This window comes from Macrobrachium rosenbergii, chromosome 28, assembly GCF_040412425.1.
Source record: "Macrobrachium rosenbergii isolate ZJJX-2024 chromosome 28, ASM4041242v1, whole genome shotgun sequence".
NCBI lineage: Eukaryota > Metazoa > Arthropoda > Malacostraca > Decapoda > Palaemonidae > Macrobrachium > Macrobrachium rosenbergii.
The window spans coordinates 27,015,585-27,032,500 of NC_089768.1; the positions used below are offsets into that span (position 1 = coordinate 27,015,585).

At 38.3% G+C, this 16,916-nt stretch overlaps 1 protein-coding gene across 5 annotated transcripts in view; it reads right to left on the reverse strand.

Annotated features, from left to right (window-relative positions):
- LOC136854153 (phospholipid phosphatase 2-like) overlaps window positions 1–16,916 on the reverse strand; it is an 87,117-nt gene that overhangs the window by 34,225 nt on the left and 35,976 nt on the right. Inside the window, exon 1 of one of the 5 annotated variants that reach the window (XM_067130396.1) lies at window positions 16,082–16,292. The exons of 2 other annotated variants lie outside the window; for them this stretch is intronic. In XM_067130396.1, the coding sequence (XP_066986497.1) occupies window positions 16,082–16,277 (196 nt within the window). In that variant the 5' untranslated portion in view covers window positions 16,278–16,292. Of the gene's footprint in view, window positions 1–16,081; window positions 16,293–16,916 lie in introns of those variants that run through there. 2 more of the 5 variants (XM_067130397.1, XM_067130399.1) reach the window with 2 other exon arrangements.

Genomic DNA, 16,916 nt, shown 5'->3' on the forward strand with positions numbered 1-16,916 from the left:
ATACTTGACACTATCTTTGGTGATATCTTGGTGCTAGCCATATGGCTCAAAGTGCAGCAGGGGAGAGGAGTTTTTATCTGCCAGGAGAAAGCTTTTAGGGAGCAGAGAGAAGACGAACGAACTCCAATTTACCAATAGAAGGCCCCTGGTTTTCAAGGGCCAGTTTGGAAGAGGACTAAGGCTAGCAAAGGGAACATGAAACTGAGATAAGAATCAGTTTCACTTCTTCGCTAAATTCGAGGGACCATCTTCGAAACCGCGCCTTCATTACCGAAAATGATCATCAGTATTTGTCATAATTTGGCTCTTGACTGTCACACACAACTGCTGTTTTTCTGTTGAGATGAAATAATTGCCCCAATTAGCCCTAAACATCGGGCGGCCCCCACCCAACAACCTAACCCTCTTAAGCCTCCATCCCATCCTTTTACAGCGGCTCATTTTCATCTCATCTACAATGGTGTCATGTTAGAGATTAGAATCCACCCCTTCGGCACAACATTTTAGACTGTTTTTCTTTGCACTTTTTTTCTGGTCTTTTTAATTATTACTTATGCACATAATTCATCTGTGCTTATTTGCACTTATGCGTCATTTCTCTTCTATTATACAGTTATTAGTAATCAAGCCAGAATTAACACAACTGATAAAGGATTACTGTGGTGGGAATCGCAACAAAAACACCAACATTTAAAAAAAAATACCTATTATATATAATTTCGAGACTCGAAATACATCAAGTTCACTAATTCTGTCAAAAAGTAAGCAAACTACATAATACCAATGAAGGCAAAATTACTGGAAGTCAAGAGTTTTAGCTCCTACATGGAAGATGAGGAATTGACCTAATTAACAACAGGATTTTGCTCACTATCATAATCTGAGTTCATAACAAAGGCCTACTGGACTAATCCGTCAACATAATCATTATCATTACATCTGCTACAACAAATAATGTAATCTTGGAAAGGTAGTTCATTTTATAGGTACTTTTGATAATAATAGTTCTTAAAATACTAATCCTCTTTTATCCTCTTTTAAGATGAATATAACATAATTTTGACCTGTTGGCCTCAAAAGATACCCTTTAAACACACAAATACACGTTGAAAATAAGCAACAGACAAACTGAAGCATTACTTATAGAAAAACGACGCAACTGGACGATAGACGTGACGCCAGTTAGAGTGGAATGACACGGGAGAAGTACAGTGTAAGTGTTGTCTGTTACAAATCACGTCACTTGCCCTGTTTGTTATAGAGAGAGAGAGAGAGAGAGAGAGAGAGAGAGAGAGAGAGAGAGAGAGAGAGAGAGAGGTCGTTCTTTCTATGGGGGTTTCATGTTACACGAGGGAGGGGCGAAGACCTCGTGGCAAGTGACTGCTCAGTCAATGATAACTATTTATGTTTTACCATGTTATTTGGGGCAGTTGTATTACGATTATGTGCATGTGGAAGTCACTGTTTTCGTAATTATCACTTTTGCTGTTGTTTGCACATTCCTTGCTTCTAAACATAATTCTAAATCAAAATTTTCTTCAAAAGATTTCATCCCTCTTCATGTTTGATTTGTTAAAGCTTTGGCTGTTTATTTTACTCAGCAACATTTTATTTATTTATTAATCTTTACTTATTTATCTTATCTGTTATTTGTGCTCTTTGGTGTTTGGCTTTTAAATAGACTTGGAAAATTATCAAGAATCATTAAAAAATATTCACTTTTATATTATTGATAATATACACACTAATCAAATGAGACAAGCTCTCATGGACAAGATTAATCGTAAATTATAAAAGAAAAACAAGTAAAAGATAACTGTGCTAAAATTCACTTGAAAATATAAAAACTAAAATTCACCTGAAAATATAAAAACTAACGATCGATAAACACATTTATCAAATTTACCTGTCCGAATGATACGTGCAAAAAAAAGATATTTCACATTTCAACAGCTTTAGTGGTGAATTCATAAAGGAGCCACTCTATTTCCACTTTCACCTGAACGAAAAGGAATGGAATGAAAACATCGCAGTTCTGCGTGACCGCTCTTTATCCTATCAATAAATCAATCGTATCTTCCCAACCCTTATTTCCCCTGTCAAAAGTGACCGCACATTTTGACAAATGGGTAAACAATTTGCCTGATTATTTCTCTCTCTCTCTCTCTCTCTCTCTCTCTCTCTCTCTCTCTCTCTCTCTCTCATAATACAATTTCTAACTACGATGGAAAGTTTCAGGCACACTTCATTATCTGATTAACAGCATAAGAAAACTGAAGGGATTATTCTGAATCATTAAACGCTCCTAACAGTCAATTACCTCTCATTTCGCAGATGACAAGCATGTCAATTATACATGTTAATAAAGAACGATCATTTCAAATGACGTGAAAGAACAGTTCAAAGGCATTACAATAACCTATGAATAAAAGATAGTACGAAATCAAAACTGTACGAAACTCTATGACGAGTATACTGAAAAATTTCGAAAGGGCCATGACCGACTTACGGACAGGTAAACGAAAAGGAACAAAGGAAAAACGTTGAGGAAAAGACACGAGAGAGAGAGAGAGAGAGAGAGAGAGAGAGAGAGAGAGAGAGAGAGAGAGAGAGAGAGAGAGAAGTTAATCCCCTCAACCATTTCCTTATTAGGACAAAGGTCCGTCACTCGTCCCCTGTCGTTATTCCACCACCCCGGTTCTACTTTCTTGAAAAAATTCGTTAAAATCGATTAACTGAAATATTATATACTTCCTTAATTTTAGCATAAATATAAATAAAATATATAGACCAAAATAAGTGTATGTATGTATATGGACGCATGTATGTCAAAAGAATCTATGTAGCATCATTTCTCATCTGAGTTCATAGACTTTCAGTCATAAGCGTAACCAAAAGTGCGAAGAACTGAATAAGCTATAAGAGGCCACCGTGGCTATTAGTATGCATGTATGTATATGTATACAGATATGTATACACAGAATTTAACTCCTTTTATACAATCTAACATTAGGACATAAATACCCCAGTAATACTGAAATTTCTTCAGCTTACAAATCTCGTAACTACATACATCAGGATTCGAATCGTGGGCAGGGCAAATGTGCTTAACATATATAATTCCTTTTGTGTGTAAGTTATTTTCAAGGTAGACCAATTTCAATACTAATTGGTTATATATATATATATATATATATATATATATATATATATATATATATATATATATATATATATATATATATATATACTGTATATGTATATATATACATACATATGTATATATATGTGTGTAATTTAATAGCCACAATGCCCTCGTAATTTCTCGAATTCTTCGCGCTTTTTTTGGATACGCTTATCACTACAAAGCCTTAAGATGCAAGTGCAAGAAATACGAAGAAAATATGAAGTCCGGTAGTGGGAAACGAGCCTGGGTTCCATAACCACAACTAGGTCGGCAACGTGACCTAGTTGTGGTTATGGAACCCGGGTTCGTTTCCCGCTAACGGACATCATAATTTCTTCACATTTCTTGCACTTGGATCTTAAGGCTTTGTGTCTCTTACGATTACATATATGTCTGGTAAAAAGTGACCAGTAAATTCGAGTAAATAATATATATATACATATATATATATATATATATATATATATATATATATATATATATATATATATATATATATATATATATATATAATATATATATATGGCGACAACCTGACGAAATAGGACGCGACCGATGAAATCACTTAAGTGACACCTACAGATATGAGCCACGATAGGAAGAGTTTCAGTAATATCTGACCACCGTTCGGCCTACGCCTCTCATTCTGGCAGTCCTTTTTGGGGGTGAATAGCCAGTGCTACCCTCAAAGAAAACATCCATAAAAGGCTGTTAGAGATAAGTCACCGGGCTTGAAAAGACCGACATTTCGGACGTGAAATCTGACCTTAACCGATAGTTCACGTGTGTGTGTGTGTGTGTGTGTGTGTGTGTGTGTGTGTGTGTGTGTGTGTGTGTGAGAGAGAGAGAGAGAGAGAGAGAGAGAGAGAGAGAGAGAGAGAGAGAGAGTGTGTGTGTGTGTGTGTGTGTGTGTGTGTGTGTGTGTGTGTGTGTGTGTGTGTGTGTGTGTGTGTGAGAGAGAGAGAGAGAGAGAGAGAGAGAGAGAGAGAGAGAGAGAGAGAGAGAGAGAGAGAGAGAGTGTGTGTGTGTGTGTGTGTGTGTGTGTGTGTGTGTGTGTGAGAGAGAGAGAGAGAGAGAGAGAGAGAGAGAGAGAGAGAGAGAGAGAGAGAGAGAGAAATGTGATTTATCAGTTTTTGATGTGTCCAAAATGATACAAAACTAAAAAGGAAAAGTAACTTAAACAAAAAGATAAACTCTTGGAACAAAATGAAAGGCGTCTCAAGTAAATGAGAAAACTTGAAATTACCGCCAAAGTCTCTTAAACAAAATCAAGCTCCAAACAAAGCAAAACGTTATTGCAACAAAAGCAACAAGTACAATACTGGGAAAAAAACGAATTTCAGAGAGAGAGAGAGAGAGAGAGAGAGAGAGAGAGAGAGAGAGAGAGAACGATAAGTTCCAGTGCACAAATTTATTATTGAATAAATTTCGGGTAGCATACATTATTTGTCTCGTTTGTTTTCGGCAACTCTAAAATAATCGTTTAGGTTAAAAGAATAACGGTGAATAAAAGTAGTTTGTAACATCCTGCTGTCATCACTGTGCAAAAACACAAGTGAATGCATATCTCCTTAACATGAAAGTTTATCTAGTGAAATCTGTTTTAAGAAATTCTCTTGAAAGGTTGGAATGTTTGTTACATGAATCCAAATGAAACTCTGATATTTTTGTTGAACAAATTTTGTTGTTTGTCTAAACTGAAATGTGTTGATATATTCGCCTGGTAAATGAAGAACAAAATTATGTTCATCTAACTAATTCAATTCAGCATTTTACCAGTTTCCTAAAAAAGAATCCTTCGGTTTTTTATACCCTCACAACGATTCTCCCCCCAACTTGTCCACTGAACTGGAAATGTTCCAGTGGAGCGGAAGCTCCTCGATAGTCCAGTGGCACGCACAATATGGGATTTTGGTAAGGCAGCACTTACGGTAACCTTCCCTCTCACAGTTCTATGAAAAGGCGTTTTATAGGAATTCGTATTTTCATTGTTTGCCATCTTTAAATACAACTGAGAACAGGGAAATATTAATTTCAAATGAGAAAAAGGTTTTGACAGCATCAAACGAAGATATGTTACGATACCCTTTCCTGTCATCAATCACCTATAACTCGCCATGAACTGAAGAATATCCCACACCTTTTCAGCCAGTAAGCTCATCCCCGATAAGAATTAATCGGCCGACTCTTCGCTTCTCCAAACATGTCATCAATCAAATGACAATCTTTTCCCTCATCTTTAAACACGGCGCCAACATAAACGGCATTATATGCCCCGCCCACCCACTCGGCCCACTGGGGCTTTCGCCCGTACATCCTGCTAGCTGGTAGGACCCAGCTGACGCGACGATTCTTGAGAGTCTTTTAAGGGATTAAACAGAACCCACAGACATTACATATGCCACTGCTCAACACTGAGTGATGGCAGAGGCTGGCATACGTTTCAACTGACAACCTCGTACCGAGACCGCAGACTGGCGACCCACAAGAGTAAGGAAGATATTTATAGCAGTCAATTGAGACGTTATCATCACTCCAGAAGTACTAGCTCTCTCTCTCTCTCTCTCTCTCTCTCTCTCTCTCTCTCTCTCTCTCTCTCAGTAAGTAATTTTAGCTCTTATAAGATCACGATAAAAGTAAATTAAGTAAATTACGCTCTTATAATAGCACGATATAATCATCAAAATCGTACCTAATTCACCACGTACCATCCTGAGTGACTAACTCCAGTACATGCAGGAAGAAGGCTTGCACAAGCACATATAATTATTTTTGCAGATGTTTCTTTCTTTCTTTCTTCTGCTTCCTGTCACTCACGGAGGGGCAATATTTATAATAAGATGTTCCCTATTGTCTTAAGCTCCCAGTCTCCCTGCTGGACAATCCTAACAAAGAGCTCAAAGGTCATCAATTTTTTCCTCACTGCATCCGACGAGATATCAAGTGTCTATCAACACTGAGAGAGAGAGAGAGAGAGAGAGAGAGAGAGAGAGAGAGAGAGAGAGAGAGAGAGAGAGAGAGAGAGAGAGAGACCTAGTTGATAACTTTATTTGTAAATTTTGACTGTGAAAACTTTCCAGAGGGCACTTGCAAGAACAGGTAGTAAGAATCTATCTTACTAGTAGATGGCGCAAACCTAAAAATATTTGGTCAAAAGGGAATAAAGTACAAAGGAATAAAGTGTTTTTCAGAGGTCATCTAATTGAAAGCGCATTTCATTATGATTTACTGGCTAAATATATTATATTTACATAAGGTACGGAAACGTAGTCAGAGGTTCTAAATTACCCGATGCTACCTAAAGGAGAAATTATAAGCTGAATGTGAAATCATATCAGCAATGACAATTACTAGAAAATTTTTTATTATTTTAAGAGAGGATTTATCGCGTCATGGCAAATGTCCACGAGGTCGCATATATAATTAGCAAAATGATGTGAAGGGCTTTGAAAGTCTGATATAGGAACATATCCCTGCATGTAGGTGCTTATGTACTAATGTACGAGAGAGAGAGAGAGAGAGAGAGAGAGAGAGAGAGAGAGAGAGAGAGAGAGGAGGGGGAGGGGGTATATTTCTTATATTACAGGTTTGCGCCTCAAGAGTAGCCAAACGTGAAATCACCTAATAAGGATGCCAGCATAAAGGCTTACAAGCCTCGGGTAAACTGGTAGGTCTTAAGGAGACTTAACACTTTCTTACATAATTAAATAATTTAATCTCTTAACTCGGCACTTAACAGGGATTATTACGCTACTGTGATTTACGTACGCATACTATTACCATTTTACGTTTTCTCTTGCATACATACATAAACACATCACACATATATAAATATACACATTTGCATACATACATAAACACATCACACATATGTAAATATACACATGTATGTATATATATATATATATATATATATATATATATATATATATATATATATATATATATATATATATATATATATATACTCACAACAATAAATTCCGAAAACATAAGCATAATTACTAATCTGAGATGTCTCTCGATAACTCTCACGATCTGGGAGGTTCCTGCAATTTCACGGTCAATTTTTCTCAAGTGTTTGCCTGCATAGCGGCGAGGTCAATTCGGTATTTGATTAGCAAACTGAACAGTCATCACTGCATATAAGGGTCAGCAAGTCTTTGCGCTGCTGAAGGATCGATCCCCTGAGCGTTCCTTTACTTTGTTTGGGATAAGTAAAACTATATGCATAGGGACCTTCATTCTTAATGGCACACTGTACGAGCTCGCCAAAAGCACACAGTTCAAAGAAATCTACTGTATGCTTCTAAATTAACCACTTCTCACAAATGGTGTTATTTTATTCCAAACTTAGCTCTCGAACTTATGTCTTGGGATATAATTCAAAAAATGTGTGAGCTTTGCAATGGTCAGATCGTTTTGTAAATCATGACGCCAAGCTTCTTCAAACAAACATGAATGTACACACGCGTTTATGTGCTACTGCATGCGTACCTCCAGACATATACAAGTATATGTAAACTTCTTCATTGACATGGTGGAAAACTAGGAAAACCTGCACTGATTTGTTAACTTGTCCCCCAATGTAAAATGGAACGACTACTTCAATACAGGAACACTAAAGAATTAGTAAACTGAAAGTTGATAATAAAGGAAATAATAAAGAAATCATTCCAAAGAGTTTCACTGGCATGTCGTCTTGTGAAATCCACATTCTTTTCAATGATCTCTATAACGTCCAACGCTTGGATAAATTCACTCCGACTGCTATTCTGTATCACAAAGAAGAATACCAGACATACAAAAAGTATTGTAATTGGCTGGATGGGGCATTGCTTTGTGACTGAAATGCGGAACGGCATGGAGTGGCTTCTGTAGCAATATCCAGCTTATCATTGGAAACACAAAACGACGGCAGTAACATGTAACCTACAACACTAGTCTTCCGACCAGGACAGTTTAGCAACCGGTTCATGGATGGGTAACCGCATAGATGGACAAAGGCTGTCGGTATGTGGCCATCTGCAGGGGGCCAGGGGCACTGGGCTCCTACCTTCTTACCTTGCACGCTCTCTGGTCTGACGGGGTCTGCATGACTGCAAGGGGCGAATAAGCTGTCTACTCACTTTTGAGCCCTGTCAAGGGTCTCTGCAATACATATTTTGCAAAGTTCAATCTGCATCTTTTATTGCTTCAAGACTTTGCATACCCCTGGTTGCAAGGGGCTTGAAGAGGACTGAAAACCCTCGAGGTGCCAGACAACAAAGCACAAATTCCTTGGATAATGCAACACATTCTGCGCGACGCGATCGTGCTTCTTAACAATGCAAACCTTTCTGAATACTCCGTTTAAGAATTCATGAACATAAAAGGAAAACTGATGGCATATGCACAGACGCTCTTCCTAGGACTAAATTACTTATGCATTCAATCGTGCTGCAAATGGAATGGTGAAAAGATAACCACCCATGATGACCGACCATTAAACATGATGACATGAATTTCAATGCAAAAACTGTTGATGGGAAACGTCCATCGCCAAAGTGGGGTTGTCAAACCTCTAATAGGACTGAACCTTCAACCAACTTGCCGCAGATTAATCAGGAGGAGGCAAGTCCCCTAAAAGGGCACAAATGATTTGCAACATGGAAATGGGTACTAGTACTCGACTAGAATATCAACAGAATGTAAGAGATGGCCGGCAGCCTTTTAATTACTGCCCGGTGAATTAGTTCCCTTGTAATCTTAGACAACAGCTGTTGCCCTGAACGAACTGCAGACGACGGGCTCATAGAGCAAAGCGTTTCCGTTCCGAATTCAATATGGGTTTTTGAATTTCATCTCCCTCCGCGTCTGTGCCAGTTCTCTTTTCCTTCTTTCTCTCTCTGCTCTAACCACTAATCTAAATTTGCACTAGTATGGGTGTTAAGTGTGTTTGTAAGATGTGCCTAGCTTCAGCAAGATCAAGTACTATTAACTGTTGTTTGAAAGAAAATTTCCAACTTTCCATTTCCTATTGACAATACAGTTACTTCCTACCCATTCAGCAGAAAAAATATTTATTATACGAAAAGAAATATTCGGAATAATGCAGCTCCCCCGGTGGGATGAAGATTACTTCGTCTAGGCCCTCCCACTTATAATAACTATATGGTATACATTTTGAAGAGTATTAATCATTCACATGAAATCTCTCTCTCTCTCTCTCTCTCTTACATACACACACACATAAACTCCTAAAGGTGACCCACAACAGCTGAATAACGGCCAGGTACATACTTCACTGGTTTGGCCAACGAAGGCATCCTGAATTTGTAAGAACACGCAGACATACCTTTCCTTTCCTTGCCCGTTTCGAGGATCGAACGCATTCTGCACACTTGTGAGACGCGCAACGTACTGAAAGGAAAGAGAGAGAGAGAGAGAGAGAGAGAGAGAGAGAGAGAGAGAGAGAGAGAGAGAGAGAGATGAAAAAAAGGTAACTGCAGTAAGCACAGGGAGGTGGCAAAAAAGAACGATAATTCTGCTATCATGCTCACATTACTGGCCATCTGCTATCACTTTGGGTTCACGTTTCTTCCCTTCTTTCAATATGGACCCTCTATCTAACCTTTGGTATATGACTACCCACGCGAGTTTCTAATTACATAATTATAAATTACTTTAACGTTTCATAGTGTTCATTCTTTCCTGTAAGTGAGCTGAAGTTATCTTAAGGTTCACTCAACAAGCTTGAACAATGGTCAAGTGAACTCGTCTGTCAACGGTGTCTGGCATTCACTGGTGGCTACCCATTCAAGTATTGACCAGGCCCAACGTTGCTTATTTGGTATTCATTAATAATGCTCTAATGTTGTGCGTCCGATGATTCCTGGGCTTCCCTGGTTTTGCGGAAGATTTAAAAGTCCTTCATTGTGTTCACTGTGTTTAAAAACTTTACCTTCAGATAAACCTGAATACAAACTTTAAGAGTGCAAGGTTTATTTCGTCTAGGGTTTAATGTAAAAACTGGTGATCCTTAATAAACACCAAGAAAAACATATATTGGTTCAGGAATAGGCTCCTGTAACTATACAACAGTCACAGAATTCAGCTCTTGGAAAGAGTTCCATGAATTTTACACTGCAACATCATGAACGTTCTTTTTACTATCTTTGTGTATCTAAGTCATGGCAACACTTCATAATTTTAAATCCATCGCTAGGCAGTTCATTTAAAAAACTAATGAACTTCAGCGTCCACAAGAATTATTAATAAAAAAGAAAGAGGAAAATAAGATGTTCCATGAAGCAAGAACTATTTCCGGAGGAGATGGTAGACTTTACAAGTAGCATATACTTATGGTTTCACCTGTCACCTTCCATCCATTTTCCCTAATTATCGGTGCTACTCAAGGTCTTGACTCCCAGTCTTCCCTCTGCAGTACAACACTCAACAACAGCTGGGTTGAAGACTCTAACAAAAGCATTATTCCTATGTTAAAACTGTACTTACGCCAGTCTGAAATAAGAGTTACTTTCCCTCCCAGTTGAATTTCTTACACAACATCTTTTCAACACACAAAATTTTACGGAAATTTAAAACTCTGCCCGATGTTTATTTCGACCCTTTCTTCTCAAACTGAAAGAATTCCATACCTTGACCTTTCTTCTCTTATTTATAGCATTTTCTTTTCCAAAAAGAAAGGTTTATATTTCTTTCGTGAAAAGAAACAAATCCATAATTTTGTCGGTTAGGTTCCTAGGGACTTAACTGGGGTTCTAATTACCGATTTCACATAGCAAACAAATAAAATATACGACTTAAAACAACACAAATAAAAATAAAAGGTTCGTAATTAATAGGGAGTTGCATCATTTTCCAATGCAGAACCCATTACACTTCATGTTGTTGCACTGAAGAATAACCCTCTTACACATAGTCATGGGAATGTACATATGTCGTATGTTTTCTTTTCTCAACTCAATGACAGTCTGCATTTACTCTAAATGCCAATGTGGTTTCTTACTTCGTAAATGATCTAACACAAATTCCCAACCTGAAAAATCTTTGCAAACTTGCCCTTTATAGAAAAACCTTTGAAGTAACAGTGACAGAAATTCGTAATTGACACCCCCCCCCCCCTCTCTCTCTCTCTCTCTTTCAAGACTCTGAAAACCTCCTAAACGCCAAAATTCTAATGAACAGTGTTTTGTTTCGGAATAGATTTACCCACTTAAGAGTTCGCCTCAAGGAAGGAACAGTGTGTGTGTGAAGGACCCTAAAAAAAAAAAGCAAAAACGTCAAGTGACTATGTAAAAACATAGATAATATGCAAACCAATGTATGTTTTTGTAGCCATTAACTTCTTTTTCAACTGTTTTTCAGTGTCAGGACGACGCCTGGGTAATATATGATATCACTTGCGAACAATTTATTTTTGTGATTTAAGTTAGGAAAACTAACACGAGTTTTTATTAACTCGTCCTTTTCTATCTCTCCGTATGATGAACATACATTTTTTACTCAAAATTCACAGAATTTCCCGGAAAGACACTACTCTCAAAAATCTTTATTATTAATAATGATTTACATTTACATAAAATGAAGTACATATTCGTGAACACCACATTTTATAACCTTTTATCTGCAATTAGAGTTTTTTTTTACATCTGAACGATGAAAAATATCAGCATAATGAATATAAAAGCAATGCAAAATCAACACAACAGAACACGAACAATGAGGTCTTAGCATAACATTTGGTTACGTTGCATCTGAAGGGATATAAACTTACAAATAAGTTTCATGGCGTGGGCTAAACAGTTCAGCCATATCATACTCGATCACCTGTTCCTTGTTCAGACTGTATCTATTAGTCAGACACATCACTGACGCAGTAACCTTCTTTCTCTCTATCTCTTTTTTTTTTCGTGGGCTAACACAGTTATCGGGTCTTGATAAGAAAATAATATCTTCTGCTCACATGACTCGGGAAACCTGATCTCTGTGCGCAAGAGAAATAGAGAAAAGACAACCACCAAGTGACAAAGATGAAACGCCCCTCAAGTGCCACTTGAGTCGTTCAGCGAACATCCAACAACACCCGCTTTCGGAGGAGGAATACACACGTTTTACGCATTACAAGAGGATTTCGTTGTTTGTTTGCCGGCGAAACTCCTTCTTACCCAAGACAATGCTGACAGGAAAAAAAACACGAACAATGCTACCCTTTGTCACGTAGATGACATCACTGTCTCCATTTTTCTTCCATGATTCTGATTGAATGGATAATCCAACTTCGGTGACGTCAGTCCTCTGCAAAGGCTCTTTCATTTGCGCAAGGATCTGAGTTGCATATACACTTCTGAGCAATGAAAGAAACTACATTATTCTAGTATTCTGATATGGACGTAATCAGTTCGAAACAAAACCCACCGCGCAAACAGGAGTGTTATGCTTTGTGTGTTTGCTCTCGAACTTCGAAAATCGATATAGTTAAGCATCTGGTATAATACTCCTTTTGTAAAAACGCTAACCCTAATGATAGGCTAAATGGATTTAGGACAGAAGAAATTAGAATTATCCTCAGGAGGAAGAGAGAGAGAGAGAGAGAGAGAGAGAGAGAGAGAGAGAGAGAGAGAGCGTTGGGAAAAGGGGTAGCTGCTGTCCATCACAAAGCCATCATCTGTTCAAAGCCGCCTGTGAACTGTGTCATTTTGACTATAAAAATTCCTATTAGGTTGAAAACAACGTATTAGAACCTTATAAATAGTAAAGTACCTTTACATAAGAGTAATGAACACGGAAACTATCCTCTTTCTCCTTCCCTCTCGCTCTCATACACAAACACACAATACTGATTGATCATGTTCAGCCTGACATCAAATGTGCATGACCATAAAAGTTGGTCGGATCTGATTACGAACGTCACTGTCTCATGAATCACGGGATTATAATGCCATGGTATCTTAGAAATCCGCTTTTTATAAACACTACAAGTTTAGATCAGAGTAATTAGCCGTTTCACCTTACAGGGATTTGGAACGAGAGAGAGAGAGAGAGAGAGAGAGAGAGAGAGAGAGAGAGAGAGAGAGAGGCAGGAATGAATGAACAGTAGCAAATTCCTGCCCTAGTTATCATTCGAGGAAATGCGACGTCATAACTGAACTCTGAAAACGACTCTTTGTATTCAGTGAATAATCGAATTCTCTTGGTGAATTACAAAACTAAGATTGCATATTATCACTAACACAGCTGCCTCCTCCCCGAGGATATCTAAGATCACCTAGAAACTGACAAATAAACGCATCCAAGGTAACACAACAACTTCTTTGTTAGAAATATCTCGAACCACTTCAAAATGAACAGATAAACAGACCTTCAGCTTGAAGAACGAGAATTTATTGGCGAAAGCGACCCGCCTTTTCTCTCTTCGTTCTCTACAGACAAATGGGATGACTAACGACCGTTCGCTTAGCAAGATAAATCATTTCATTTGTAAGCTTTCCCGGCGGAGAGTTATGTTCCTGCCGTTTTAAATTTCACCAATCGTTATCTATCCAACCTGGCCTTGTCCGAAGATACGGAAAATGAGCGATGACAACATGCAAGACTTTTCAGCTGAAAATTAAATTATAAATTAAGGAAATTTTCCTACATTATGCTACTTAGTATTCATTCTTTGAACATTCCTCAAAGAACTCCAGGGACAACCTTAACTTACTTAGATGACAACATGCAAGACTTGTCAGCGGAAAATGAAAATGATAAATTAAAGAAATTATGAAAACGCGAGTCCGATTTTCCTACATTATGCTACTTAGTGTTCAATCTTTGACAATTCCTCAAAGAACTCCAGGGACAACTTTAACTTTTCTCTCTCTCTCTCTCTCTCTCTCTCTCTCTCTCTCTCTCTCTCTCTCTCCTAAAACTTTATAATATCATGTTGCAGAATTCCCCATTCCACCCCAAGATTTTTGCTGTGAATGGAGTTAGGGTTACTTAGAAAAAGGTATTTTTGTTCTCTTTATTCTTAGATTGGCCAACCAGTTTGTTTCCGTTTCCTGCACATCCTTTGTCCCTTATGATGCGCTGGCAAGATCTTCATCAATATCAATGGTTTAAATTTCATCGGGCTCATCATATTTCCGCCTTGCTTGCTACCACGGCTGTGTGTCAGACGTTTTCGTTGGATTGTTTGTCGTTAACTTTCATTCTGAAGTTCATCTTTCAATCGTTCGGTCATTCGCATACTTTCGATGCTCACGCAAGTTTCTGTCTTCCATAATTCGATCTTTGTATTCTCCATCCTTTACTTCGCACATTCCTACAAAAACAAACGCGCACGCACGCACACACACAAATATATATACACATATACTTGCCTGTGGGCTTACACCCGTATAAAGTAGAAGCAATTATGTACAATATGTACAATGCACAGTAAATGAAAGCCAGGTTCGTCTTGATTAGGATTGAAACAACTAATTATGAATGACATATCAATTTGAATCTTATGTCCATTTCCCATTGGAAAATTCAGCGTCTTTATATAAATTTATATATATACACATATATATACATACTTATATGTTTTATATATACATTATATATATATATATAATGTATATGTATATATATTACAAAGCAGGATTTCACATTTTGAAAATGTGGACAGTTTGGGGATACACAATAGTAGTCGAAAAAGAAGTGATATTGGATAGCCTTCAAAATATTGAAACTTGAAGTGGCTTCTCCTCTCTCCACTTGCTTGGCGATTATATCTAACTCCACTCACCCCTTCAAGGTGGTTTCACTGATGAGTAAATTTTAAGGAAAACTGCCAAATATATTGTTTAGATTTGGATGACGCTCCTGAAAAGATGAACAGTGTGAGAAATTATCTTAAAGTCAGCATGCTTTCCATGACAATAAATCTTGAGCACCAAGCAGATTTCTCAAAAATATCACAATCTCAAGTTCTATCCAATTCTCTTCGTTCATTCTTGTAACAGCCGGGCGAGCACGCACATATAACCAGACAGATGTAGTAATAATAATAATAGAGCAAAACGTTTATCTGCTGTTTTAGTGACAACTACTTGATCAACAAAATGTCGACGGAAATTTGATACAAACCATGGCAATAACAAAAACTGCATGACATTGACAACATAAACAATAAAATTGCAAGTGGCACCAACGTTCGTAATGGTAGCACTGGAAAAAATGACAAATAGGCTACTTCTTGTTGAGGTGGGGAGTGGGGGGGGAGACTGTTTTGGGATACCTAGCCCGTCTCTGTCTCTACCCCATAAAATTAGGCGGGTAAAGTTCTGTGTACATTCACGCACAAGAAGCGTGAAATAAAAAGGCATGTTCTGACACAGGATAGCACCTGCGGCAGATCGTAATACAGCAACCACCTTGATATTAGGATTAACGGCTTCGGATATCTTGTATAAACCAGACTAGCAACGCCTTAAAGAGAGCGAGAAAACACTTTCTGGTACATAATGATTAAAAAATGTCGTATAGATATCACATCAATAGCAGGTCTCGAGAGTGAGGGAGCGGGCGTCAGAAAAAAAGTCTCAAAGAGCAAAAACGTCTCTTAGAGAGAGGGAGAGAGAAAGACCACTCGGTCCCACAGAACGTTTAAAAAATATCGGTGGTGGCTGTCACGAGCGATAAAGTCCCATTGAAGGCTATCCACATCCCGCTGAACAAACAAGCTCCTGTTCTCTCATAACGGCAGCCAATCATTAACTGATCGAAGCTGGGTCTTAAAAATACACCATCTCCCGCTCTTGCAGTATTTTCTGTTTATAATCTGTAGGGCAATAAATTTCTGCTAGAAGTACTGCTGATTTGATCGACGGTTCACACTTATCGTCAAAGGTTCCTTACCTCCTAACCTAATCTCAGGTTCCTTTGTGTCCTTCCAACGCGACAGCCACTTCACGACTGCGTAACCTTCCTCCAAACTCGAGTGACTTCGCGAGGGGAGTGAGCCGTGACAGGGCCTCATCATCCTATAACCCCAACTGGTTTTTCCCTCTCTTGGAGGACGGGTGAGGGCATGTTCATATAAGGCAGCTTGCATCACTTTCGTAGGAATTTCCCCTCCAACAGCCACTCCGGCCGGGCCGCTCCTTAGGTGCAAGCTATGACGTGAACCTTTATGTTCCAATCAATCAACCATTTCAATAAGGACGGGGAGTGCTTGAGCAAGGTATTGACGTAAAAAGCAATTTAACGCTCTGGTGCTCTGGATTAAGGATGACCAAATTAATGGCAGTATGTGTCAAGTTCGGAACTGGTGGCAGCTATTTACTATTATTATCTTAGATAGGATGATGGCTGGCGAATCAAGGCAGATAAAAGCAAAATAAGAAAGCACAATATAAAGCAGCACAATAGAAAGCCTCTTGTGAGTTCTTGAAATCAAGAAGTGGGTGTCGTGGTACTTGAGAGTCCAACATTCTTCGGTACAATAATTCTAACAATAACAAACTTTTCAAGAACAGTCGTGTCTCGAACGTACGAGCCCTCTGGGAAAAACAGACAAACTTGCCTGGTGAATTTGGAAAAATTACACCACGTTTCAGAACCAATTCGACCTTGATGCTTACCAAGAAAGATACCATTATTTGAACAGTCGGTGATTGTGAAAGATGTTACAAATGCACTCTTCATGACTTGGTTTTCCCAGTGTTTGATTTAAAATGGCAACGAAGGAACT